Source organism: Protobothrops mucrosquamatus, unplaced genomic scaffold, assembly GCF_001527695.2.
Source record: "Protobothrops mucrosquamatus isolate PMUCROS unplaced genomic scaffold, P.Mucros_1.0 scaffold102, whole genome shotgun sequence".
NCBI classification, from domain to species: Eukaryota; Metazoa; Chordata; class Lepidosauria; order Squamata; family Viperidae; genus Protobothrops; species Protobothrops mucrosquamatus.
In genome coordinates this window covers 302,033-329,917 of record NW_015386475.1, presented here as the reverse complement: position 1 = coordinate 329,917, position 27,885 = coordinate 302,033, and the positions used below count along the sequence as shown (strand labels likewise).

The 27,885-nt window shown below is 35.0% G+C and overlaps 1 protein-coding gene across 1 annotated transcript in view; it reads left to right on the top strand.

Annotated features, from left to right (window-relative positions):
• Positions 1–27,885, top strand: part of CDK17 (cyclin dependent kinase 17) — a 42,650-nt gene that overhangs the window by 8,129 nt on the left and 6,636 nt on the right. The window contains exons 2-12 of the mRNA XM_015812638.1: positions 344–508; positions 3,895–4,028; positions 10,522–10,647; positions 14,624–14,680; positions 17,619–17,733; positions 20,056–20,150; positions 20,842–20,904; positions 23,413–23,536; positions 26,128–26,248; positions 26,730–26,827; positions 27,085–27,190. Coding sequence (XP_015668124.1) covers positions 344–508; positions 3,895–4,028; positions 10,522–10,647; positions 14,624–14,680; positions 17,619–17,733; positions 20,056–20,150; positions 20,842–20,904; positions 23,413–23,536; positions 26,128–26,248; positions 26,730–26,827; positions 27,085–27,190 — 1,204 coding nt within the window. The remainder of the gene's footprint in view (positions 1–343; positions 509–3,894; positions 4,029–10,521; positions 10,648–14,623; positions 14,681–17,618; positions 17,734–20,055; positions 20,151–20,841; positions 20,905–23,412; positions 23,537–26,127; positions 26,249–26,729; positions 26,828–27,084; positions 27,191–27,885) is intronic.

The following is a 27,885-nucleotide window of genomic DNA, read 5'->3' as shown; positions in this document are numbered from 1 at the left end:
TTCAGCCCTATTAGCTTCATGAAATTATAGTGATGATGGTGATAGTGATGATGATGATGATGATGACTATGACTATCAAATATAGCTATTTAAATATACTGATGTATTTTAATTCTAAATAAGAGGCTCTCTCCAATTGTCAGCCATCATTGCTGAGGGAATAGGTAGGCAGGATAATAGAGAAATGTGTCCTATCCCCCAAAGAAAAGTTAATATTTTGCCTCTAGACAATTTACAAGAGTGCTCCAAATATGGCTGTATAGTGACTCTACTGTTTTCTTTCTCAACATGTTGCTGAATTTTCCTGTTGTGGGATGAACTGACTGATGCTGGCAAATTCTAGAGCCCATTGTGAAGAATGGCAGACCTCCAACATCACACAGCATGCACTCATTTCTTCATCAGTATACAGGATCCTTCAAAAAGCCTCCATTGCGAAGACCACACAGCGTTATAGGGGGCAGTTTGGGTTCTTTTATGGCAATGCCAAGAAATGGGAGCAGATTAGGTAATGTGCGTTTTTAATATTCTTTAAATTAATAGGTTCTCTTTTTTCTCTTCTTACCTTCATGCTTTAATAACTGAAGTGTAACAGTACTGTGTAATACCACCTCCAAATTAAGATATTAGATATGTTCATTGCATATCAAATGGTGTAAAGCAGAGATTTCAAAAATGATGGCTATGATATTAGAAGAATTGTATGGTACCCTGTTGAATAACTAACAAACAAGGAAACAACCCAGACTCAATACTACCACAACAGCTGGGAGATAATTCTTATCCTGCTGCTTAGGTCAAGAATATAGGTTTAAACATTTTTTGTTGGGCAGTAGCCATTCAGCCACTCAATGTACGGTACTTGGGAAGCTAACAAGTAGGGACAGTCTTACAAAACAGTCACAGTTCTCCAGTTTAACAGCCTAGCTGCTGTTGCTTGTTGTATGATTCTTATTCAGTAAAGTCTGTCCAGACATCAAAAGTAATAGCAATTTATGGCCATTTACCATGAACTTGGATACCATAATTTTTATTTATTCATTTATTAGATTTTCCCTTTACAATCAGAAAGGTTCTTGGCAGTTTATATTGACCCAGTAAATTACAATGAATATAGTATACAAATAAACATGTTTTACAAAATTATACATCAAATTAACAAATAATTACACAAGCAGTAGCCTCAACTCATCCCTTCACAGTTCTCCAATGAAATTAATTATTTAATAACTTAAGGAAAAGAAGGGATAAATCAATGTTTTAGAGAAGGCTGTTCCAAAACATGAGTATAGCAATTGAAAGAATGCTGCAAGCCTCTACCCATTTTGTTACACAAAGATGATGAATTAAAATCAGATCCTCCAGGACCTTGGATCCAGTATTGCATCCTATGCCAAAAAATACTCAATATTTACATATAACTATTCCTTTATCAATCTTCTATTTCTCCTTCTAGTATTTTCTTGAAAGTGTGCTACTTTAGTTTCACTTTTATATGTCCTTATGCAAGTATGTTGACCCAAACTGCACATGTATATAAAGAGTAGTGGTATCTTAACTTTATATATGGGCATTGTTGCATCAACTTTTCAGTTCTCTTTCACATTCATATGTTAAACATTTATGCATGATTTTCCTAAGTGGGAAGAAAAGATAATATAGGCTACCTTGAATTTATTAGCTCCAACTGACAGCTGTGAAAATCTGCTTGCCCAAAGCTCATAACCAATCCAGTCTCCTTCCCATATCTATCTGCAAACCATCTTTTTTCAATTATATTGTTGTCTAAATCAATTATATGGATTTATGTTACTGTATCCATGGCATATTGCTTAAATATTCATGAGTGCATGAGGTCTTCTTCCTATCCTTACAGAAAAATTAGCTGACGGACTTGCCTGCTCTTTATATGAATTAGGTTTCCCAGAGGTGTAATTTTTATATCAATAAGCTTGTGACATAGAAATATTTCTTGTGAACATACTATGTTTTATCTGATAAGGAGAGAAAGATATGAAGATTGGTCTGACCCATTTCCTGCATCTGTAATTTAATTCATTCAGGCAATTATATTAAATAAGAAACAGATTTTTGCCTAATTTAAATTATTTTTTGCTGTGCAACATTTTTTTGTTAATTTAAAAAAAATGTATTGCTTCAGGATTAAAAACCAGTTTTTTGCAATTCTATAGACCAAAGCAAATCTATCTCAGATGACAATTGTCACTTCTGATGAACTGTAAGCTTCAGAATTGTAAAGTAAAAATAAATACCATTAGTCACAGAAGATTTTTTTGTATGCTTAAAGACTGAGCAATTAAAATTTTTGGTGTCTTGAATGTTAGTTCTGAAAACAAAACGTCTATAGATGGCCTTCATCTTCCTTAGTGTTTCCTATATATATTATTAAAATGCATGTTGTCATATATGCAAGACTATCCTATTTTATTAACTTTTTTTAACCTGCATTATATCTCATTTAGATTTAATTTTCTTTAAAATGCTATTTATTGGTAACTATTAGTACTGATGTACATAAAAAAGTATCAAAATATTTAATATACATTTATTATTTCTTAACCGTTCATCTCCCTCAGACGGAGGCTCTTTTATACTTTAATCTAACATATGTTGGAGATTATTGGACAACAACTCTTGTTTATAGAAAGTGCCCAATGATAACACTCTCTGTGGCGGTTGAGAGTTGGATGAGAATCTTTTTTCGTTTGTGGCTATGTGGCATTTTTACTCCACAGAATGTGTCTGGCCCTCCCAGGATCCAAAAACCATTCCTTTTCTGGAAATAAAAATTATGGGCAGCTGAAGGTCAGTGTAGTGCTCCAAAGCACACATGGAGTCACTTTCCTCCCCTAAAATGGAAGACTCAAAAGGGGAGCATTGGGGGATGATAACAGGAAAGGTGCAGAGGGTAGGAAGAGGTGAAATGATTACCATGTAATTGGATATTTCTACAGTATAACTTGAATTACTTTGCAAAACTTGTTTGCAAACTAGTTTTGCCAAATTTAGAAATATAATAGCTGAACTTTGGTCAAATTCTCCCCAAATATGCCATCTATTTTCCAGTCAGTGTTATATCTAAAAGGTGCATATGTAAGCTAATCAAAGACAATAGGCACTACTTATTAGGAAAATGCTAGAATTTTTGCCATTTTCTTCTGTTGTTCAGGGAAGAACATTTTTAACAGCTCGAGTTCAATATTTACTGTGGCAAATAACTGTAGTTTTTGGCAAATAACCAGTGCTGCTATTTGAAGATATCTGTCACAGAACATTTATCTAAGTTCAATTTCTCTTTCTTAGCATCTCTTAATAAATACCTTCTTTTAAACTGAATATTTGGAAGATTAGAATTTTATGTCTATTTTAATTTAATACACCTTTTTTTTCTTGCTGTATCAAGAGAACATTACTGCTTTTGTTTTTTTTAAAGATTATGAAATCAAAGAAAGATCAATCACCAGTCAATGATACAGGAATAGAACAAAAATATTCTAACCAAACTAACATTTTATAGTTCCAGAGGACTAATAATCTGTAATTTGCTTTGAATTTATATTTTGTTTTTCCAAAGATAATCTGAGTGACTAACAATAAAATACAGATAAAAGAAGAAATAAAAGTAATATATAAAAGGGCATAAACAACTAGAGGTAATACTTTAAATTCTACCTTGGCAGACAAACCAGTTGAATTATTAAAAACCTGTCTATTTATCACCTGCCAAAGAATAACAGAGAGAAAGGTGGGTTGCTCTCTACTGACAGAAAGTTGCATTAAAGCCTGAGAACTATCACTGAGGTCATGGAAAATACTTTCTCAAGTTAAATAATTAAATAATAATTAAATAATTATTGGATTTGTTCAATTTAGACATTGTACACGAAAACCTAAAAATGGGATCAGATGGTGAAAGTGACCAAGCTTCTGGAACATCATCTGATGAAGTTCAATCCCCAACAGGTGTTTGTCTCAGGAACAGGATACACAGACGGATATCTATGGAGGTAATCTAGTTTTTCATAGAAGAGGCATTATCCTAACAAAAGACTTGGGATTTGTTTGCATTACTTTTGTCCCTGTTAGGGTGTTTTAAAGTAAATCTATTGATGTTCAGAGTAACTGATCCTGTACAACAGATTTAATCTGATTTTTTTAAAATTGAAAGTTATTATTGAATGTGTAATGTATAAAAACATAATATGCCCGAGATAGAATTTCCATCAATTCTGGCCAGTGTAGCTACTGGAGATGAAGTAATCTGAGGAGCAGGTTGAAGAAAGATAGTTTTGAGATAACATTGCATTTCTTTCTTGTAAATCAGATTTTTTCATTCTGATATTCTTCAGGTATTTTAGGGCTACGTGGTGAAAGGACACAGCATAGAGTTCTGGAAGACGTAGAGCATTTCTCATAACTTTCAGCCAGGAAACTAATTTTTCTGGTTAGAACTGATAGGCTGTTAGGAATGGTATAGTCCAACACATCTGAGAATTAATACACTGAGGAAGGTTATTCAAGCATTGTACTGTTTGAAAACCAGTTCAGTGCTTGAAGTGGAAAAAAGTGAAAATTTGATTTTGGGCCTTATCAGTTAGATTTGATGTTATTGAAATGGCTAGTTTATAATAGTTTGTAAAAGTAAAAAATTGAGGTTTGAAGTTGATACTCAATTGCACCGAACAAAGTCAGAAGTCAATGCCTTTTTTTCCCTCCCATACCTCACTTCTCTACTCCCCTTTCCCTTCCCCATCTTTTCCGCTACTTGCTTTTGTATTTCCATTGTATTGTATATTATAAACTAATAACACTTTATAAAAAGAAAAAGAAAACAAGTTCAGTTCTGACAGTCATAAGAGCTGTTTTTTGTTTGTAAATATGTTTTATCTCAAAACATTCTACAGGTATAATTAAGAGGAAGTAGGAAAATACACCTAGAGCAATTTCAGTTTCCTTAGCAGATTTGCTGACATTTAAATCCTTTTATCTGAATAAAGAAAAGTGTGAGACTAGACAAAATGCTGCCTACTTTGAATTTTGTATTTGGTTTTCTCTTCCTTTTTTAAATACTTTATCTGAAAATTGTTCTGTCACACCCAAGTCTAAGGATTCTGAAATGCCTGTTGGTTTAAAAATTACAGGAGGAACAGCACACTCCATGGTACATTGCAACTGCATTTATAAGTTGTGACAAGCCATAGTTTGGTTTGGTTGGTTTGGTTTGCTTTATGGAAAAAACCGACTATTGGATGGATTCACACTAAGCCTAGTATGATATGTGTTTGATTCCAAGAGCTATAATGATGGAAATTCCAGACAATCAAAATAATATTGCAGAAGCTTCTCAAAATATGAAACCATGAGATGAACAAATAATTTAGAGGTTGATAGAAGCATTTGTAAATAGATTTGTAATAGGTAGTGTATCTCTCTAGGTCAGGGGTCCCCAACTCCCGGGCAGTGGACCAGTACCGGGCCGCAGCTCGCAAGCATCTGGTCCACACAAACAAGCAAAGCCCCATCAGCGGGATGCAGGCAGCACACAAAACCATGCCCCCTCTGGTCTGTGGAAAAACCTTTCTCCATGGAATCGGTTCCTGGTGCCCAAAAGGTTGAGGACCTCTGCTCTAGGTTAGTGTTAGAGTTGTCAGGCAACTGGGCTAAAATGTATTTTTAATGTATTCTTAATAAATACCCATTTCCCAAAACTTGCTGGGAAGAAATAAGAAAGCAAGTGAAAACAAAATAGTGCCCATTCCCCCCACAACCAGTTCTAAAAACACAAAAGGCACTGTTCTTTGTCTTTTTCTAGCTATTAGTAAGACAGACATGATTGTGATCTAGCAAAGAGAAAGCTCAAAGAAGCCTATAGTCATTATTTTAGCAAAGCCAAATAATAATGCTATTGTTTCATTTAGTTAGTAAATAAGCAGTGAGGCTGAATAGTGTAGCATTTTTCAATGTATATAACCATCAGATAAGTTCACTCCACTCTTTCTACTTATTCTTTCTATATATCTTGATTTCTAATTTCTGCTATGTAGACTAATTTTCTAGAATGTGCCTTATTGGAGGTTTGCACAATCCAAAGATTTTGCCCAACAACCTGTCAGAAAAGGATATTCCAGAGGTTAGATCTGACCTCTTAAAACCCCTTTGTTTGTTCCTACAAAATGTGCCTCTGCTTTCAGTATGATGTAGCAGAGAACTTTAGTGCAGACCTTTGTGATCAAGAAAGCTTATTGTGAAGCAGAAGTAGTCCTTAAGGGATCCTGGTTGTAAACTATTCTAGGTTTTAATAATTAAAGTTAGCACTTTGAATCAGATTTAGCAACTGATTGGAAATAATTGTAATTTCAATGTAACCTGTTGCATAAAAATATATGGCTTCACTGTTTTGAATAGTAATTCTTCCTGGCACAAATTACTTTTTAAAACTACAAGCAGCAGATAGAAATGTACCCAAAATTGGGTTCTTCACTCAAGTGATGCCATTTCCTTGTATTGAATTGGCTAGTCATAAAACAACATTATTTGCTGTTTGCAGAACACTTGTGTGAATGAAAGTTGTACTACTAAAAGTTAAATAATAAATAATGGTCCAGGAAGTAGGTAAATATGTTTGAAGAACATTTCCTCTCTCTTTGGACTTCAGCGTTACTGGGAAATCAAAGGCAGATTTTTGTATCAACCTTGAAATTGAAGTACAACTGAAAACATGGCAATGTAAGCTATAGTTTGAAATGTGTAGTTTTGGAAAGACCATCTCTTACTCATGACGCTTTCATTTAATACTGCTTATTAATCTGCACAATGCTCCGAAACTGAGTACAATGGGAAAGCTCTTGACTTCCCCAGATTTCTCTTTTCCTGTTTAAAAACGGAATTGTGCATGACAGTAAACAAAAGGAGGAAAAAGTACTTAATTTCCTTCATTTATAAAAAAATCTGTATGAATGCCAGTATTTGTGGTAATTGCAGTAAAATTCTATATATTTTAATTGTCAATTTAAGAATCTATATTTAAATTAAGTTTCTAATTTAAATATAGATCCTTTTCATTCTGGCTTTCTGAATTAAACATTTTTTCATTAAAAACACAAATGCTGTTTTACTGTGATTTTCTTAGAGCTGACTCAAAAGCTTAACTATGATTTGGTTAAATCAGTAACCAAATCAATATGTTTAACATGATTAACTAACATATTTTCCATATTGAGCTGAGTGATAAACATTCCATATTACTATAATTTTAGCTTATGTACCAAGAATATAGCCAAAGTCTTGGCAAGCTGGTAAAATTTGAAAGAACATTGGAAGAAGGGAGGGAAATATTGACATTTGTTCTGTTGCAAGTTAAAGATCTAAACTGAAAGTCTTTTACACTTTTTAACATACACAATAGTCAAAGCATAATATCCTTAATAACTGATGGATCAGCAGTGCATTATTTGCAGGTATTAGAATAGCCATGGAACACCAAAATGGTGACCACCAACCTCAGTTACTTTTTAAAACTATTACTAACATTTTAAAAGGGCCGAAAGATGTCATGAGGTGTCTGTTTTCCTATGTAAAATCTGATGACACTTGGAAATAGGTACAAAATAATACAATAGTATGCACTACTTAAAAATTACACATATGTTCTATAACATATAATTTTCATTCATTCATTCAAAATTCTTTGGGGTTTCAAAGCTAAAGATGTCTGTGTCACAAGGCCATTGTAATTGTTCCTGAACTAAAAGATACAGTCAGTTGCTATAGAATAGAATAGAATAGAATAGAATAGAATAGAATAGAATAGAATAGAATAGAATAGAGAACAGAACAGGAAGGGACCTTGGAGGTCTTCTAGTCCAGCCCCCCGCTTAAGCAGGAGAACCTATACCATCTCAGACAAGTGACTGTCTAGCCTCTTCTTAAAAATCTCCAGTGATGGAGCACCCACAATTTCTGGAGGCAAGCTGTTCCACTGGTTAATTGTCCTCACTGTCAGGAAATTTCTCCTTAATTCCAGGTTGCTTCTCTCTTTGTTCAGTTTCCAATCATTGTTTCTTGTCCTGCCCTGTGGTGCTTTGGAGAATAACGTGACCTCGTCAGTGTGGTCTGACTAAGTTTGAGGCGAAATAATAAGAATACTTTAGGAGCAGAACTGCTTGATTCTACAGTGGTAATCTGAAAATGAAGCAGTGAAAATAAATATAATTTGTAAAATCAAAGAGAATAACTTATATTTTTTCATTATGATTCTGAATTAAATCTGCTATTAGATCTTCATTCTGTTGTCAATAGAATGGGGTTAGGGGTTTATTCACTTTTAAAAACACATTTTGGGTATGAAACTCGTTCTGTCTCCAATTATCAGTATTTTTCTCTTTCTAGTGCCTTATAAACTTGGATTCTCCAATTGACAAGATCTTTGTTTCAGTTTGCTGGCATTATGCACTGTCCAGCAGATAACATTTCAAACATGACATTTTTCTGATGTATCTAGTTAACAATTAAAAGAGATTGACTAGGTATTTAATTAAAATAGGGAAGGTTTTATTTTTAATTACCATATCAAAAGTATGCTAGAATCTACAATTATAAGTCTCTAATATTTCAAAATGCTAAATATAATGTTTTTATGTTCTCTATTTAGTTTGGACTGGTAATTCCTCCCCATTTTTGTGGTAACATATTTCTGTTGTAAAATCAGTCTGTTCATGCTCTCTGCCCTGTTTGAGGTGTGTTCTGTTTTAGATGCATTGGAATCTTAAATGTGTGTAAAGTACACTCCCTAGAAAAGGCTATATGATGTGACCATAGATGTAAATGGCATGATTAGCTCACTAGGCAATGTGGGCTTGTGTGAGGAAACCTCAAGTTATGCAGCCGATCCCTGGGAAGGAGACTTAGAAAGCCATGTGAAATTCAAAGGAGCAAAACAGTTTCTGACGAGCAAAATCAGAAGAATCTTCCTCTTAGCAACACTAAACTCTACCATGCCATACAGAAATATGAAGAAGTTGAGTATATTTGAGAGCTTCAGGCCACAGAGATTTCTCTCCCTTCCCCAGCCTTTGGCCCCTGCTAGATCCATTGTAAAAGTCCTTTTCCAGTGCTTTGTGTTAGCATCCTAGTCCAGAGAACCTTGTGCATAAAGCATTGACCTAATATATAATTCTTCATAAAAATGCAGTGTATTTTCTGTGGAAAAAAATGATCTACTGCATAGTCTTTCAGAGTTAAAAATGCAGGCAACAATATCATGTTTAAATTATCTTATCATGAAATAGCAGTGAGGCCTGCAAATGTTATTGGGGTCTTCCTTAGCAGTGCCTGCATCACAGGCATAAGCCGTTTTGGCAAGATCATTAATTATCATCATGAACAATACAGAGAAGCACATTTGAAGAAGGTCAGTATAACATCACCATCTTTGAAAGGTACTGGAAATTTGAAAGACCAAAGACAGGAAACCATTGTCATGTAAATTGTGTGAGATAGCTGTTTTTGGAATGCAAGACTCCTCCCCAACTCATTTACTTATCTCTATTTCATAAGGACATTGAACAACACAGGGTGATTAAAATGTGATGGTAATTACCTAGAGTCATTCTTTGCAGTAGAATAACTGTGTGCAAGGAAAGTATTATTCATTGCCATTAGCTGAGTGTGTTCCTGTCATGCCTTGATCATAGTGATACAATAAACCAGGAAATGATTTACCATGATTCATATTTCAAAATTGGCTTACATTTACATTTAAAACTTAACAGTTCTTACATTTAGAATTATATTTTTATTTGAGCACATTTAACTTTTTACTATTAATGTAAATATTTTCATCTCATAAAATTGTCTATTGTGAATTAAACAATAGCATAACTTTTTAAAAAGCTCACTGGTGAGAATCCTATGATTCCTTCATGCAAGAGAAAAGTAGGAGTCTTAACTTTGTCTTATAGCACAGTGGTCCCCAACTTTTGCGGCTTGGCCCAGCAGGAGGGGGAGAGGGGAACTGGACCTTGCAAGTGGCAGGCTGGCACCTGCAATGATACCTTTATGACTATCAAGAGGTAACATCTGCCTATCCTGAGTCCAAATTTTTAAATTTTTATGAAGAACTCTGCATTTCACTACATGTGAAGGGTATTAGGGAAGCATTGCCAGATTTAGTCTGCAAAAATTTGGGCAACCACTAAATAGCAGCACATAGAAAATATTTGTAAATCAGATACTGGCAAGGTTAAAGAAAGCCTTTCTTTCCATTAAAGAAAGTAAAATTCTCTTTTGCTATTTTTGGAAGTAAAGATTTGTTAACAACTTCAGATGAAGCATTGCAATTGTGTCTTTCGATAGAAACAGCCTGTTTGGTTCATTTCTGTGTTCTTAACCAGTAACAGACTATGCCTACATTACTGAGTACTTATTGACATTTTTATTTTCTATGGAAATAATTTTTGAAAATATGTATGTCCTCTTACTAGTATTGGTTTACTTCTCCAGGACTTGAATAAACGCTTGTCACTACCTGCAGACATTAGGATACCTGATGGATATCTTGAAAAGTTGCAAATAAATAGTCCACCATTTGATCAACCAATGAGTCGACGGTCTCGTAGAGCATCATTGGTAAGATCTTTTACCTGAAATAGATAACTTTACTATAACCGTCATACTTTCATTGCAGCCCAGATGTTTAAATACATTACAGCAAAAATATAGGTGTCTTAGAGCACTTGCAGCTGTATTGTGATATAATTCATTTAATTAAATGATGTATTAATATTTTCTTAAATAAATCTCAATGCCTGGATTCACCCATAACCCTAAGCTTTAATTCATGATTTGCAAACTATAGTAGTTTGGATCCTCTATCAACTAGGCAACAAACATAAATGTTGGCTTATTATAAAGTGTGAACCCAACTGATTTCTCTGTTATGAAATTTGTTTAAAAAGCAGGAAGACAAATGCAAGTATGAAATCTCACATTGGTCAAGTATAATAACAAGACAATGGATAATAAGCCATGCTTATAAAGTACAGGTAGGCCTTGGATTAAAACAGCAATTGGGACCGCAGTTTTTGTTGCTAAGAGATGTGGTCATAAAGCACAATGTCACGTGACCACATTACTTAGCAATAGCAATAACACTTAGACTTAACAGCACTCTCTAAGCAGTTTACAAAAGCCAGCATATTGCCCCCAACAATCTGGGTCCTCATTTTACTCACCTCAGAAGAATAGAAGGCTGAGTCAACCTTGAGCCAGTCAGGATCGAACTCCTGGCTATGGGCAGAGTCACCCTGCAGTAATGCATTCTAACCACTGCACCACTATGGCTCCAGCAATGGCAACCTGCAGTTCTGGTTGCCATCATAACCCAGGACTCTGCAGTTCATTAAGCTGGAAGAGACAGAAGTCCGGCAGTGACAGCAACAGGCAGACCAGGGTCGTGCATTGTTCTGGAATACAGGGAGGCAGGGGTAACTCAGCAATGCTAAGGAGCACAGATGCTGTGAAGGGATTCATATGCAGGTGCTACAGAGCATAGGTGGGCAAAAAAGCAGCAACAGTAACTTCCAACTCCCTGTTGGCTTCTCCATTAATTTTGCTTGTGGGAAGCTGGCAGTGTATCTCAGAAATCACAATCACATGACTTTGTCTTGCTGCAGTATTGTAATCATGAGCCAGGCACCAAATGCTCGGATTGCAATCGTGTGATCCAGGGATGCTGTGACATCTGGAACTCTTGAATACTGGTCATAAATCCCTCTTGTTCAGTTCCATTATAATTTTGAATGGCCTCTGAATGACTATTCATAACCCATGGACAATCTGTAGGTTGTAGCATCATGAGTAAAGGTAAAATAATCTCTATTTAAATAAATAGAAAAAAAAGTTTTTATAGATTTTAAAATTTTCCAATTCATTATGAATTATGCAGACAAAATAATTTTAAACATCATTTAGTATTGTTTCATCATGTTTTCACTTTTAGGTACTTGCTGACTATAAGATATTCAACCTGATCCCTTGGGTCTTCCAAAGATGTACCCATCACCCCAGTGCTTTGTTCTAAAGAGCCATTATTAATTTATCTAATTAAAGGCTTGTTCAGATTCAAAGAGAAAGAGGTACACTGAAATGCGTATCTTTTACAAGGATCAGACCACAGTTGTGGAGGGCAATGTCCTCTCCCAGGTCAAGCATACACACAAATACACAAAGAGATGGGTTTTTTTGTTTGCTAATTGAAGCTTGCAAACACAACCACTTGCAGTATAGAAGGGAGTTACCTTCCAGACTTCAGCAGGTTTGGCTTACCAGAGTTCCAATTCAAAGTGGTGTCTAGGAGAATAGTCAGGTAGAGTCCAAAGGTCAAAGCTTCTAGCAGAATTGTCAGCCAATCAGAGTTCAAAATCAGAGTTGCAGGGTTCACGAGTCAGGGCATATCAAGTGAGCATTAACAGGCAGTTGTCATCTATGGAGAGCTTGTGCCTGCTGCTCCGTTTTAATAGAAAGAGCCCTGGTGTGGTCTCATTTAGTGGGATGGGATTCCTTCCACTTGAGCTGTCTTACAGAGTGCCTTTGCACTACTCTTTGCAGCCCCTGCTTTGGAAGGGGGCGATAATTTTGCACCCTCATCTTCAGAGAGTGACAGTAGCTGTATCTGATGATTACTGGCCTCTCCAACCTCCTCTGCCTGCTGAGATAGTAGTCTGTCTGGTGGTGCTGGTGCTGGTTGCTTGTTATCTGTCAGTCTTTCTGGAGCTGATTCTGGTTCCTCTGACTCCAAATCAGAGCCATCCGTGACACCATGTACACTGAGGAGTACTTTAACTCCTTGAAGACAAACTCTGATATATGAGTGTTTTTCAAGTGCCGTAAAGTATCTTTTCTCTTTCATATCTGAAGTCCTGCACATAGCCCTCCTTTACTGAATATATGATCTCCAGCCCAGCAACAAGAAATTCTGTAGATGGTATGACCACAATTGAGCACAGAATCATGGTCGTTGAACAAAGCATAGTTAAGTGAAACACCATGTGACTGCTTCACTCAACGACCACAATCCACTCTGCCACAAAAGGGCTGTCTTTTAAATCCATACAGAACCTTCAACTAGTTTAGAATGCAGTGTCACATAACAGTTTTGAGTGCCGCATGGTTCACCTGAGTAACACCACTAATGCACTGGATCCTAGTTGCTTTCCAGGTGCAGTTCAATATGCTGCTTATCACATTCACATCTGCAGTGTCTTTTTAAAGCTTATTAACTTTGAAATAAGTCCCACTGGGTTCATTGCAAGTTGTTTCCTAATAAAAGGTCAAGAGCACAGCCCCTGTGGGTGTGTTCTGAACAGCCTCCTTTGTCCTGATTATTAGACTCCCTATATAGTCTAATTTCAATTTTTTCGAAAGGAATTTTTAAGCTTAAAAACTACCACAACAACAGTGGGAAGCTAACATACTGCAAAGCAATGCATACATTTAAGCACAAATGTTTCTTCCTGGAGAGCCTCTTGCTCCAATGTAAATCTCAGAAACATTCTGGGATAATAAAAAAGAAAAATCAAATGCTTTTCTATAGAAGTTACCTGTGTCCAGAAAGTAGGATAACAGTGGTGGAGGGCATCCCAAGTCACTTGAAGGAGTACTTGAGAACAAGCTCATTAATTTGTGTTCTGACAAATGAAGATGTTATCATTTACCAAGTTCCCCATGTGAATCATATTGCAAATAGACAGTCCCCTAAGTTACTCATTTGGGGAATATTCCCATATCAGGTTCTCAGAATTCTAAATGTACCCACCAACCGGCAATATTTGTTCACTATTGCCCTAGTGAACAGCTCTTAGTTACCATATCTGATTGGTATGGAGCACAATAAGAGAAATGTATTACGACTTTTAATTTGTTCATTCATTCATTAATTTAAATTTTATTGGACAGTATTTATATTGCTGGCATACAAGTAGTAAATAGACAAGCATAAACAAAAAAGTAAATGAGTAATAAAACCCAGTATAAACAAAAATATATGCATAATTTCTCTGATAAGCTACCCTTTCATATAGGGCTGTTTGTAAGTTTAGCTGTTTATAGAATGCAAAAAGGATTGTGCAGAATGGACCTCCATGGGAAGAGTGTTGTGTCTTCTAGTCCATTCTCAACAGGCCTTCTATAAACGATCAGGCTAAAGAAGCACATTCAGTCCTTGAAAATGAGAAGGCTATTATTTTTTTAATATACTTTCTATGCCTCCTATGAATAATAGTTTCTTAATAATCATATGTAAACAATAATGATATGCCCTGATAGAGATAGTAATAACATTTGAAGACAGCACACATTCTATTATGAAGCTCTATGGTGAATAGAGGCTGACATGGGCAAAGGAAACAATACTACTAAAGATTTAGTGCAGGCAAAGTTCATGTATCTAAGTGGTTTTCTAGCTCTCTTCAAATGTTATGAATATGGATCAGGGATACTTTAGGTTTGCTTATGAAGATAATGTAATGTTACACATACTTCAAGAAGACAATCTGATCTTTGTATGAATTATAGTAATTGTATTTATTCCTTGTTTTTATTACAGTCTGAAATTGGATTTGGAAAAATGGAAACATATGTTAAATTGGAAAAGCTTGGTGAGGTATGTCTGTTTTTTTTAAACTATCAATAAATAAAATGAATATAAATTACGTTTCAATTTTAAATGATAATAAAGGGTAATGACTTATCCAACCTCAAAATAAGAGAGAGGAAACTGGAAATCAAAGTATATATATTCCTTAATGGTAATATTTGGCTTTCTGCATGGATAATTGTGGACAGTTGATATCATTTAACAGTAGTGCATGAGATAAACATATTATGAAGTATTTGTTACGCTTATACTGTATAAATACATTTGAAGGGGTCCTTGGTGCTCTCTGAGCTTGTTTGTTTTCTTGCAGACATTTCATTACCCAAACTAGGTAACATCATCAGTGCTGTTTGCTGTCAGTTTATATTCTGGTAGCTTACCCTGTCAGTGTTGGTGGGGGTGGTCTTAGGGATTCTTTGGTTGGGCTATTTACTGTTGGCTCTTTGGCAGTTTCTTGATTGGGGTATTGCTTATTTGATTGTTGGTCTGATGTTAATCTATGCTGATTCTGGGTGCTGATTGCTGGTGGAGAGGTGCTTGGGTCTTTTAGTTCTCTTTTGGACTGGTTGATTGTCTCTTTTGCGTAGTCTATAGAATGATGTTGTTAATTTCTATGTGTCTATTGATGGCTGATTTGTCAGAGTGCCAGGCTTCTAGAAATTCCCTGGCGTTTTTGGACTTGGCCTGGTCTAGGATTGTCACATTTTCCCAGTTGAAATTATAGTTAAATCTGCCTATATTTTGTGAAATTAAAGAATTTTCATCATGCCTTCTGACTGCTAGTTAGTGTTCATAGATGCATTCTGCCAGTCTTTTCTGCCTGTTTGTCCTACATAGTGGTTGCTGCAGTTCTTACAATGTATGTTGAAAATTTAAATTTGTTTCAAAAGTAATCAATACAAAAGTGTTATTGTTTGCTATTAGGTAACACCATAAATGTCATAAACTATTGTTTGCTTTCAGATGTTTCATTACCCAACCATCAGTGCATGATAGCTAACACCATCATCAGTACATGATTAGGGTTAGGGTTATATAATATTCAGCTGATAGGAGGAATGTTTTTCTCCCACCTAATCTACCTTTAAAGTTCCTGTGTACAGTACTTTGTAGAGATGTGCAAAATGCATTGTACTGGAAACATTAGCTTCAATTGTCCCAAAGATGCTTTTTCACGAGGCAACTGGACTTTCTTGTTTTTCTTTGAAGATGTTTCGCTTCTCATCCAAGAAGCTTCTTCAGCTCTGACTGGATGGTGGGGAATGGAAGGATTTATACTCCTTGCAGACAACTGGTCATTTGCATTCTTTTAGAGCAGGGGTCTTCAAACTTGGTCCTTTTATGACTTGTGGACTTCAACTCCCAGAATTCCTCAGCCAGGCACGCTGGCTGAGGAATTCTGGGAGTTGAAGTCCACAAGTCATAAAAGGGCCAAGTTTGAAGACCCCTGTTTTAGAGAGTTATTGAGGCCTCCTGGAAGTTTTATCTGTGTCATCAGGGTCACCCGAATAGTGCAAATGGGTGTGGAGTCTTCTTGGAACTGTTGAAAGGACTGTGTTGTAGACTGGAGATAGATGATGTCATATCCCTTCCCTTCTGTTGAGAGAGGGCTGTTCAATTGTGACATAGATGGCCTCTTTCAAACCAGTGGTCCTCTCTGTCCAAAATGTGGACTTTGCTGTCTTTGAAAAAGTGGCCTTTGTCTTTTAAACACAGATGGACTGCTGAATCTTGTCCTGATGGTTTTTTCTCCTATGTTGTGCCATGTGTTTATGAAATGGTTGTTTTATTTCCCCAATGTACACATCTGCACATGGCTCTCTGCATTATACTGCATATACCACATTTGTGTCTGGGTGTTTTATCCTTGGGGTGGACAAGCTTCTGCCTTAGTGTATTTTTGGGTTTCGGGTGTGCATGTATGTTGTATTGGCTAAAGATCCTCCTGAGCTTTTCCAATATTCCTGCAACGTATGGAGTGACTACGTTGCTTCATTTATTGTTTTCTTCTTTGTCTGTTACGAAGGAGCTCCTGATGGGTCTTTTTTGGGATTTGATGAAGGCCCACTTGGAATAGCCAGAAGTTCCGAGGGCTTCCTTGATGTGTTTTAGTTCTTTTTCTTTCCCATATTTGTTGGTAGGCAGGCCTTCAGCTCGGTGGTGTAGGGTTCTGATAACTCCCATTTTGTGCTCCAGTGGGTGGTGAGAATAAAAATGTAAATATTGATCTGTATGTGGGAGTTTTCTGCAAACTTCGATGTTAAAGCTTCTGTCATCAAAGAAAAACAAGAAAGTCCAGTTGCCTTGTGAAAAAACATCTTTGGGACAACTATGACCTAGATGACTGAGAATCTCCATAGACATTACCTTCAATTACTCTTCCAGGCCAATACCACTCCCTCTGTTCCATGGGTAATCCAATGGTTTTCCAAAATGTAATCCTTTAAATGGTATTACAGACATAGGCCAGTTCTAAAGCAGTCCTGTCTGGACTATCATGTCCAGAGCAGCATAAACATGTTCCAGATTATTGATTAACTTCTGGAAAACTGCTAAACCACCTTTGGAATGATAGATGGTCCAGATGAGAAACGGAATATTCCAGAGTTATCCACATCATTCCCTTCCCAGAACTGAAGAGTTTGCACATACTTAGTATTAAGTACTGAGCTGGATGGATAAATAATGTGAAATGGGTAGACACTCTTTCCTATCTTAGGAGTAGGCCCAAAATTGTTCGGCAGTCGTGAAGCTATTGGGAGTGTTATGAATTATATATAAATGGCTATGCTTTCAATGATACCATCCTTAAGAGTGGGTTGTTTCAACCAATATATAGTGATTAGTATGTATCTGCTTCTAATAAAGGTCTAATTAGTTTTTTTCCCTTTTAATGCAGAATTTGTAATTCAGATTTCATGTACTTTCTTCATTTGCTATTCAGGGTACATATGCAACAGTATATAAAGGAAGAAGTAAGCTGACTGAAAATCTAGTAGCTTTAAAAGAAATCAGATTAGAGCATGAAGAGGGTGCACCGTGCACAGCTATTAGAGAAGGTAAGCAACACTTTTTAATTTAGATGAAATCATGAGCAGAAATTCCAATTGCATAATTGTATCTAATGTGAAAAAAATAGGTTTAATAGACCTGGTATGTGTGGTTTCTGGTTCAGAAACACCAGAATAGAAAGTTCCTCATGCATTTTTTGCTTCTCCACAGAGTGAAACAAATTTGGGGATAGCGGAAATATAAGCTTAAGGCCTATTGCTTTCTTATCACCTTTCTTTCTTTCTTTCTTTCTTTCTTTCTTTCTTTCTTTCTTTCTTTCTTTCTTTCTTTCTTTCTTTCTTTCTTTCTTTCTTTCTTTCTTTCTTTCTTTCCCTCCCTCCCTCCCTCTCCCTCCCTCCCTCTTTCTTTCTCTTTCTTTCTCCAATTTCTATGGCCACTCATCTCAGTCAATGACTGTGGGCAATTTACAATTCAGAAAATATATTATCATTTTAAAATTTTTAAACATTTTTAAACAATAAAAACAGTAAAACCAATAAAAACATTAAAAGTATCTAATTCAACATAAACAAGAGCAAGATATTTGGCCAGTTAGCAATATAGCCAGGAAGAGGGGCCATTAATATATTCAGCACCCAGGCTTGGGAATTTTTGCTATTGTTTATGGCCTAGTATCAGAAATTTAAGCACTGATTATTTTTGCCAAACTTTTTATTTCTCCAACATATGACCAAAGCAAAATGTTTTATAATTAAACAAAAAAAAAATGGAATATATTGAAATGTAAGATTTAAAGTAACAGAATGGAGTCTCTCTAATCAAAGTTAAGATAAATGGCAGAAAACTGCATTCTTATTCAACTCTTTTGGAGGAGGAAATGTCTTAATTATCTTTTTCTATGACAGGATATACAAAAAGTAGAACAATAAAACAGAAATGTAAGGTTTCCTTATGGAAAACGCTGCAAGTTTTATTGCTTACTTATTGAAGAATAGAGCTGTGTAAAATATTTTGAAGTAAAATGTTCAGATTCCAGAATGCTAATATTTCATCAGTGGTGGGCCATTCCAAGCTCATTGCAATTGGATTGATGAAAAAATGGGCTGTTTAAATTAGTAGTACCTATGGGGGAACACAGGAGACCAATTTGATGAAAGCAAAGAATTCATTACATTATGTGCTCTGTCCCCTTTATGTGTTGCTAAAGGGATGGAGCTGACAAAAGCAGTGAAATTCTGCAGATGCCACTGATTTCAATTTCATAGAGTCAGCACAGAGCTCATTTTATTTCCCAGTTTTTCTTAATGGTTTCCTGCCCATGATTTACTTCATAAATTTTATTTCCTTCTTTTCATCAAGATAACTATTTCTGTTTTTTATGTTTGCTTTTGATCAACTCATGGTATGTTACTGGATCTATTTTGATGATGATGATGATGATGATGATCAGACTTTTCGTGGATCTGTTTTGAGCACAAAAGAATACAAATTCTGTGTATTTGAACTGAAAAGATTAGATCAATTTAGGCCAAATTGCTAATTGCAGCTGCAGTTGATTTCAGTTGAATTTTTCCCCTTGATATGAAGTTCCTAAACCAAACTAGAAAGCAATGTGTGTGTGCTTCAAAAATGTGCTTTAGACTTAGCATAAGAAGAGTATCTCTCTGCTATTAATTAAAGCACCCACATCCTTTTTTAGGTTTCACCCAAGCCTGAAAAAGATCCTGTTGCTTTAACAATGATTAGGTAAAGCAATTTTTAAAGCAGCAGCATATTTTTCTAAGGTGTACAAAATACTGTTTTAATGAATAGCAGAAAGGTGCTGTGCTCACATGAGAGCTCATGCATTTCTTCCTAATTACTTTTGAAGACTTATCAAATTAATGAAAATAATTAAATCCATACTACACATTTGCCACCCAATAATACAGGCAGTCCTTAACTTACAACCACTCATTTAGTGACCATTGGAAGTTACAAATGGCATTGAAAAAAGTGACTGGTGGCCATTTTTTAAAATTTACGGCCATTGCAGCATTCCCATGGTCACATGATCAAAGTTCAGACACCTGACAACTGACATGTATTTATGAGGATTGTAGTGTCCCAGGATCATGTGATCACCTGATAAGTAAAGTCAGTGAGGAAGCCAGATTCACTTAATCACCATGTTATTAATGTAACAACTGCAGTGATTCAATTAACTATGGCAGGAAAGGTAAAATGGGGAAAAACTCACTTAACAATTGTCACGTTTAGCAATGGAAATTTTGGACTCAATTGTGATCGTAAGTTGAGGATTACTTGTAAATGTACAGTTTAGTTCACTCATTTATGTATTTGACAGTTCATTCTGTTCTTTTTTTCAGTGTCATTGCTAAAAGACCTAAAACATGCAAATATTGTTACATTACATGATATTGTCCATACAGACAAATCATTAACTCTTGTATTTGAGTATCTGGTAAGTTTTTCAAAAATTCTCTCAAGTGTTTAGTTTAATCATCTAAAGCTGTAGAGATAGAAATATAGTAAGAAACAAAAGAATAATAATAATGTAATACTTACCTGTGAGGGTAATTTTTGTAGTCTTTTGATGTCATAATTTTAATTGTTTTCTAGGAACTCACAGTGGCGACTGGAAAAATGTTTTTCACTAGCTGATTAGTGTAACACATGCAGTACCTCTTTAGGTCTCCTTGGAATTTTTTTAAAAAAATCCATTTAATTATGTTCAATGTGAACAAAATGTTCAGACAATAAAAGTATATGGAGATATTTTTTGAGTTCTGTTGCTTAAGGCAAAACTCTTTTTTTCTCAAATACTGATTAAAATTAGAAATCAGTCTGCCAGCTGAAACATTTTTGTTAGTTAATCATCTGCCTCTGCTAATGAACAATGAATTAATCAAAAGTTGCAGTACTAATTTCTTAGTCTTGACTAGCATTGTAACTACCTTCAGTGACCCTTTTAAACAAGCTAATTTAGAATTTTAAAGAAATACACACTTTAAAGGTAGCTTTTAACATGTGTTTAACACATGTTATTTCTATTTGACCTGAATCAGAGGTAGGAAATCCACCAAAGTAAATAATTAACAATAACTAAAAAAATACCTTGTTATCTTTCATGCAAATTATTTTTATTTTGTCAGGACAAAGACCTAAAGCAATATATGGATGACTGTGGGAACATTATGAGTGTGCATAATGTAAAGGTGAGTCCTAATCTCTAATTTTCAGTTTGAATTTTACCTGAATACAAATGCCATTCATGTTCATACGTTTTTCTAAATATTTTTTTCTTTAGAAAATGCAGTTCATTATTAAAACATTTTTAAGCATTGGCTATGAGAACCTGACTCATTGCAATAAATATATAAGGAATTTGACTTCATAAAACAGTTCTTGCCTTTCAATAGACATTTTATATTGTTACACTTTCTTTCAAGTAAGAATAGTGTGCTCAATAAACAACAGCTGACAGAATAAATGTGGTTGACAGCCTAATGTACTAGAACATCATGAGATTTGGCTTATACAACCACCCAACTGTTCTTGTCTCCAACTTTAACTCTGTAGGGTCTTTTTTTTGATGTGGATGGGGGCAGGGTTGGGATGGGGAAAATATATTAACTTCCCTTTGAAATTCTGTAGATTTATATCTGATAGAGATATTGATAGATTCCAAATGTGAATCTTTAACATTATGGTATGGGTAGGTTTATCCAGACACGGAGGAGGCAACAAGCATCCTTTAAAAATCCTTTATAAAAAAGAATGCAAGACCATTTCTAGAGTAAATTTCAGGAGCAATGTGCCTGGATAGCTAAAGTTTTATAACTAGATATATTGACAGATAATAGCTGTCTGAAAAAAAATACTGTTCTGTGACAAATGTAACTCATAAGCATTCCTAATATATAAATCCATCTTTTTGGAAGCCTTTAACATTATGGATAAATTGGCAAGTTTTGCAAAACCTCTTTAATGATATCAGTTGGTTCCCTTCCTCTGTTCAGTGTGACCGGTATTTAAATGGTATTTTCAGTTAGAAAAAAAGAACAGGAAATAGATGATGAAAAAGACTTCTCTCTGCCTGAAGTTCTAGAGAACTATCAGAGTAGACAGTGTTGGCTGAGTGGACAAACAGGCTGCGTTCTTTCTGACATAATAAATGTCTGTGTTTAGAATAGTAAATCTAGTAATCTTATCATTGAGTTCTCTGGGTTGTTAGGAAATGGTTATAAGAGAATGGGATAGTAATATTCTGCTTTTTCATAGTACTTATTCACATAAGCAAAATGAACCATCCTGGAACCAGTGTGAGTCTGCAGTTATTACATGACCACACAAATTTCCTCTTGAATGGCACTGAGTGCTAATGTAGCCAGTAGTATATTGGATGTGGAACAAAAGTCTAAATTCGTTTGGTCCTGAGAGAGAGAGGTTATTTCAGCCTCAGTTTTCCATACGTAATCTAGCAGGACAATTATTATGTGAGAGTAGAACATTGAGTTTATGCATGAAAAATTATTCAAAACCATGCTCAGTACTGCGATTTCTTAATGTACCCCTGGATGAATCACTCCTGTATCTCTTGCTGTAATTCACTTTCAACACAAAATAGTGGGAAGCCAATAAATAGGAGGAAATGCACTTTTCTGTGCATCTTGGATCAAAGGCAAGAATAAAACAGGGCAAATAAAATGCATAATTCCAGCCAGTATGCAAATAATTAATAATTGTAACTAGCAGTTATCACTGTACAGTTATCACTGTAGAGTTTGTTTCATTTTTAATTTACCCATTTTTGATGCAGTATGCCCAGAGATATTAGAATTGGGAGACCTAAATGCACTGACTCAAAAAAATGAAGAAAAAAATCTGTGCAGGATTCTAGGATTTTATCCCAGGTTGCTAAGAATGAGTAGAAAGGTGGGTAGCCCAATATGATACAATAATAAAGGTCCATGAAAAGCACTGAGAACATAATGGTTTTCAGACCTCTTTTAAAAATTGGGTTGCTAATCCCAGGAAGAACCTTTTTGTTCTAAAACCACTTTGCAAACTATGCCTGAGCAGTAAAATATATAGCGAACGTTAAAGTATTGTCTGTGTTCATTTCTTATGTAACAAGTATGAATAAGCCAGAGCTTGTTTCTTTTATGAGAAAATAGCTGTACTGTATGAAAAGGAAGTGTCTTTGAGCCTCTGGTTGTTACTGTAGGTGTTAGCCAGATATTAAAAAATGCAAAAAACAAACAAACACCAAAGTGCAGAAGCATAAGAAAAACAGAGAAGGAAATATAGTTGCATCAAAATAAAACTTTCCATAGCTGTGAAAGTATGACGTATGTGATTAAACGTAGAAACTCTTTATTAGGAATGGTTGTTATATCATGCAGCAGGCTTAAACTGTGGTTTGGATTTTGTTGCATTTTAAACAGATATCTGCATCTTATGGGAAGATAATAAGAGACAGCAAGTTATGCATTCCAAGCCAAGTAGATAAATTTTAAAATTATTATATTCTGTAACAAAGGTAAATTGACTAATTACAATCTGTGTATTAAGCATATGAAAACAGCTTGTGGTTTCAAATGCTTTTTTCTTCTATGCATTGATAAACATATGGTTGTATTATCTTGGCAGCTTTCAGGTTCAATCAGTGTAGGTTTGGTTATTGTTCCTGAAACTTTTATTAATCCCCTCTCCCCTATCAGTTATTTTTATACCAGATTCTGCGTGGTTTGGCCTATTGTCACAGAAGAAAAGTACTACACCGGGACTTAAAACCACAAAATCTACTAATTAATGAAAGAGGAGAATTAAAGCTAGCAGACTTTGGTTAGTATAAGAGCTAATAGATTATTTTGACTGGGAAAATATTTGCTTTATTTCACTTCTAAGAACATCTTTCAATGCTTACTTTAGTTTTTAAGAATATTAGACTGTGTGTTTGTACATAGATACCCACATACCCACAATTCACGTTTGCTGAGTTTTTGCTCAATTGATTTAAGGGCCATTGCACTGTATAGTTTCATTAGTGTAGTTGCATTAGTGGACTAATGCATTAATCAATGTACAGTAGTGACCAAAATTGTAGAAACCTTTTGGGAAAAGTGTACAGTAGAAATGCCACCTTTGGTTAAGTTGCACCAATTTTTCTTCTAATTTCTTATAACTGTAGCCTTGTTCACTTAATAATACTATTTTACATCGCTTTCTGGGCAACCAGTCAACTCTTTGCACCATTACTTTAATTTTATTACGTTTGACAAGCTCACTAAATGAAAGAACACAAAAAAACCCAACCAACTTGATAGTGATCACATAATACACTGACAAATGGCGTCCTCTCAGCTTCAATACATGACATCAATAACTGAATTCTACTGTGATCTTACTGCCATCCAGCTTGGATATGAGTAAGCCATCCAGCTTTGGCTTACTGCCAAAACAAGATGACACCTGATTGGCTCTCTAAACACTCATGCTCATTGGCTACAATCAGATGAAGGAAAGTTACCTGATATCAACCTAAGCAAGTTGTGCTTCCTTTTTCTGGTTATTTGGCTATAACTTTTCATCGAATACAGATAATTGAACAAACCTTATTGCATTACATTCTTGATTAATTTATCTTTCCGTTGATATATAATTTTATGGTACTACTTCAAAGGAAAGTGGTGTTATTAGCCATCATACCTCAAAAATACACTTTTCCCAAAAGGTTTCCACAATTTTGGCCACTACTGTACAGTCTGAAACGTTTAAAAATATTTTGGAAGAGAATTTAGCACTGTTACTGATATTCTGACAAATATGTACCAATATTCTGAGAATATTCTGTGCTAATTGTCTATTTGTTTATCAGAGAAGCACATTCTTGTTCTAATTTTTCAGAAACAGACATTTCTCTCAAAAAAATCCTTATAATGAAAGCTTCTCATCAGGCTTCATAGCATTTGCCCTTAGCTTTTTCTAGTATCTATTTTTTAATTTTATTTTTTTGCTAATCTTACATAATTCACCCGGTTGTAAATGCATCTTACAGTTCTGTTTCAGTTTAAAGTATGGATTATGTTCTTTCTCTGATTTGCCAGCTATATGTATTATAGGACCAAAAATGCTTGGTTAATTGCCTGGGAGCCAGTATTAATTTTTAGGTGATAGGGAGAATCAAGCTGTTCTTGGAAGGAAAAGCACACAAAAACGCAAATGTGCAAGATGAAGTGGCAATACTTAGAATGCAAAACACCAAGGGCTCCTCTTGCCCCTCTGCTCCCCCTCCCCCCCCCAAAATAAAAGTTTATTATATTCCTCTGGTTGCTACAGCCTCCCAGGAACATTCTGGGCATTATGATTAAGAGAATTTTTTAAAAAAACAACAACAGCCTCTTCCAACTTTTCTCTTGTCTAGTCTCTTCGTACTTTCTGTGTGCTTTTTAAAAGAACTTGCCTGTTTAATTGTGTACGGGTATCTTCCCTTTTGTGATCCATTGTGACTCCTGTTGAGGTAGCACTTTCGACTCATGCTCAGAAATACTGCAGATAATATCTTATGTAGTTTCTTGACAAAGCAGCTCTAAGTCTCTTGTACTATCGGCTAAAGTTGTTTCCAGATGATGTGGCATACAGTTCATATCTAAGCTGGATGGCCAGTAGGAGCCATTGGGTGGACACCATTTCGGAGAAAGTTGCCAGAGGCGCTTCCTCCTTAGTAAGACTGGTGAATATGTGTCAGGATCGATAAAGTTTTTATCTCAAGGGATATTTTATTTATTTCTCCTGAGGACCACTTTCAAAAGTAGATATGGCCAAACATGTGGAACTAAAATTAATTTTGTTGTTTTCATTCTGTCTTTTTAGTCTTTCTCTTTTCTTCATGTTTTCTTTTCCTCTTCTTCTTTGCTTTATTTTGGTGTATTTTCTTTGTGCACTAATAAAAGATTGTCCCTTTCTAAATGCAGAAAGAGGAATGCAAACTTTCTGGCAATACAGGAAGACATTAATCTCTACCTGAATCACCAGGCTGCAGGGGAAAGGGATAGTTAAAAGGGCATGGTTGTCTGGAGATGGCTATTAGGATAGGTGGGAAGTTTAGCAGAAGCATCATCACAAATGGTAAAAGTGTTTCTCAGAAAGACTTGTTAGCAGTAGTAATTCCATAACATGGATGCATGATTTTCCAAACATGAGTGATACAACTGAAGTAGAATGAAAGAGGCCAGAACAACTTTGCATATAGATGACCTTTCTGTAGAAAGCATTGGTCTGTCAAAAATAAATGCTCCTGTTTTATAGCAACAAGCAAATGCTTAGCTGTAGTTTCTGAATCATGTAAAATTTCTATGAAAAGGAGTTCTATAATATAAAATTGAAGGAAGTTAGAACTAGGCTAAGGAAATTCATTTTGCACTTTATTCTTGAAGGCCTGGCTAGAGCAAAATCTGTTCCTACGAAAACTTATTCAAATGAAGTTGTCACATTGTGGTATAGGCCTCCAGATGTTCTCCTTGGATCTTCTGAATATTCCACACAAATCGATATGTGGTGAGTCTCAAATATTAACCTGCTTGCTTTCATTCAAATTAAACATTCTGTATATATTTTTTTCTTCTTTAACTTTAAGTAACCTTTGTTAATAATAAGCATTAATACTGGAGTTGCTTTTCTAATTCATACTTGAAACTCTGGGGGAAGAAAAAGGAAGCAAATTAAATATTGCTTATTTGTAGAATCTCACAGATTTAGTTGTTTTGAATCCCTGAGTTTTAAACAACTTCATATGTAAAATCTCAATAGTGAGACTGGTCAAATGTATTTCAAATGAATGCAAATCTTGTTCATCATTTTTCATAACCAAGGAAAAAGCAATAATTTACTATTGGGATACTAATTAATTGGCAGTTATATGACCATGTTACCTTAACACAATTAGGTTAAGTAGGCCATCTTACCTATCATTAAAATTATATATTTAAATAATTTCATCTCCTTTGTAATACTTATTTGAGCTTTTCCTCTCTTAAAGGGGAGTTGGATGCATATTTTTTGAAATGGCATCAGGAAGACCTCTCTTTCCTGGGTCAACGGTTGAAGATGAATTGCACTTAATTTTCAGACTTCTGGGTAAATATGTTTAGCTTACAGCTGTGGGTTTATTTTGCTCTTATTAAGAGAATTTCTGAAAACTTTAGTCTTACACTGTAATTGCAGTGTTTATATGTTTATAAAGGGGGGATATGATTTTGATATTACAAGTTTGTACTTTTGTTAAAATCAACTGTCTATTTTGGAAGCTGTTGTTTAAAATTTTATTTTATTTCTTTTAATGTCTGCATGGGATTAGTACTCCTTGTGTTGATTTGTTTAATCTTTCAATTCAGGAACTCCATCACAAGAAACATGGCCAGGCATTACTTCCAGTGATGAGTTTAGGAATTACAACTTTCCCAAATACAAGCCACAACCTTTGATCAACCACGCTCCAAGGTATTTAAAGTTCAAATTGCACATGTATCATAAGTACTCTGTTGGGAAAAAAAACCCTCACTAGGAACTCTTTTTGTTGAGGGATTAATTCTTTACATAAAGAATAGTAAAATAATTGAATTTGTATAATAGCTGCTAATGATCCAAATTAATAGTTTTTATAAATAGGGCATCAACTATAAAATTGATTCCTGGAATCTTACATTGTTGAAGTTCTAAATTTTAACTATAACTATACATAGATTTATTGGATAGCATGTTGTAATAATTTGTTTTGTTTTATAAAAAATGTGTTATGGCAGTCCACTTTTAAATAATGAGACACTCCAACATATTGTATTGCTTTCCCTGAAATAGTCTTCAGTTCTGTTCAAGAGGATTGGGAGATCATCCAGAAAAGATTTGGCAATAACAAAAGAGAAAAGCTAAAGATGTTGCTAGTGCATAAGTGGAAGTCCCCTTGTGTGATACTCAGTTTAAGGATCAAATGAAGGCTAAAGACAGCCGTTGTATAGTAAAGAAAGAAATTTCAAACCAGTGACTCTCAGCGAGTAATGTTAATCTGTGATTTATTTGAAAACCCATATTCCAGTGATTAATTTTGTTTAGGCATCTGTTTGCTACACATTTTCCTTTACACTATTTGAATTATATTAGGTTAGGTCATTATTTTCTAGTTCATGTGGACTTACATT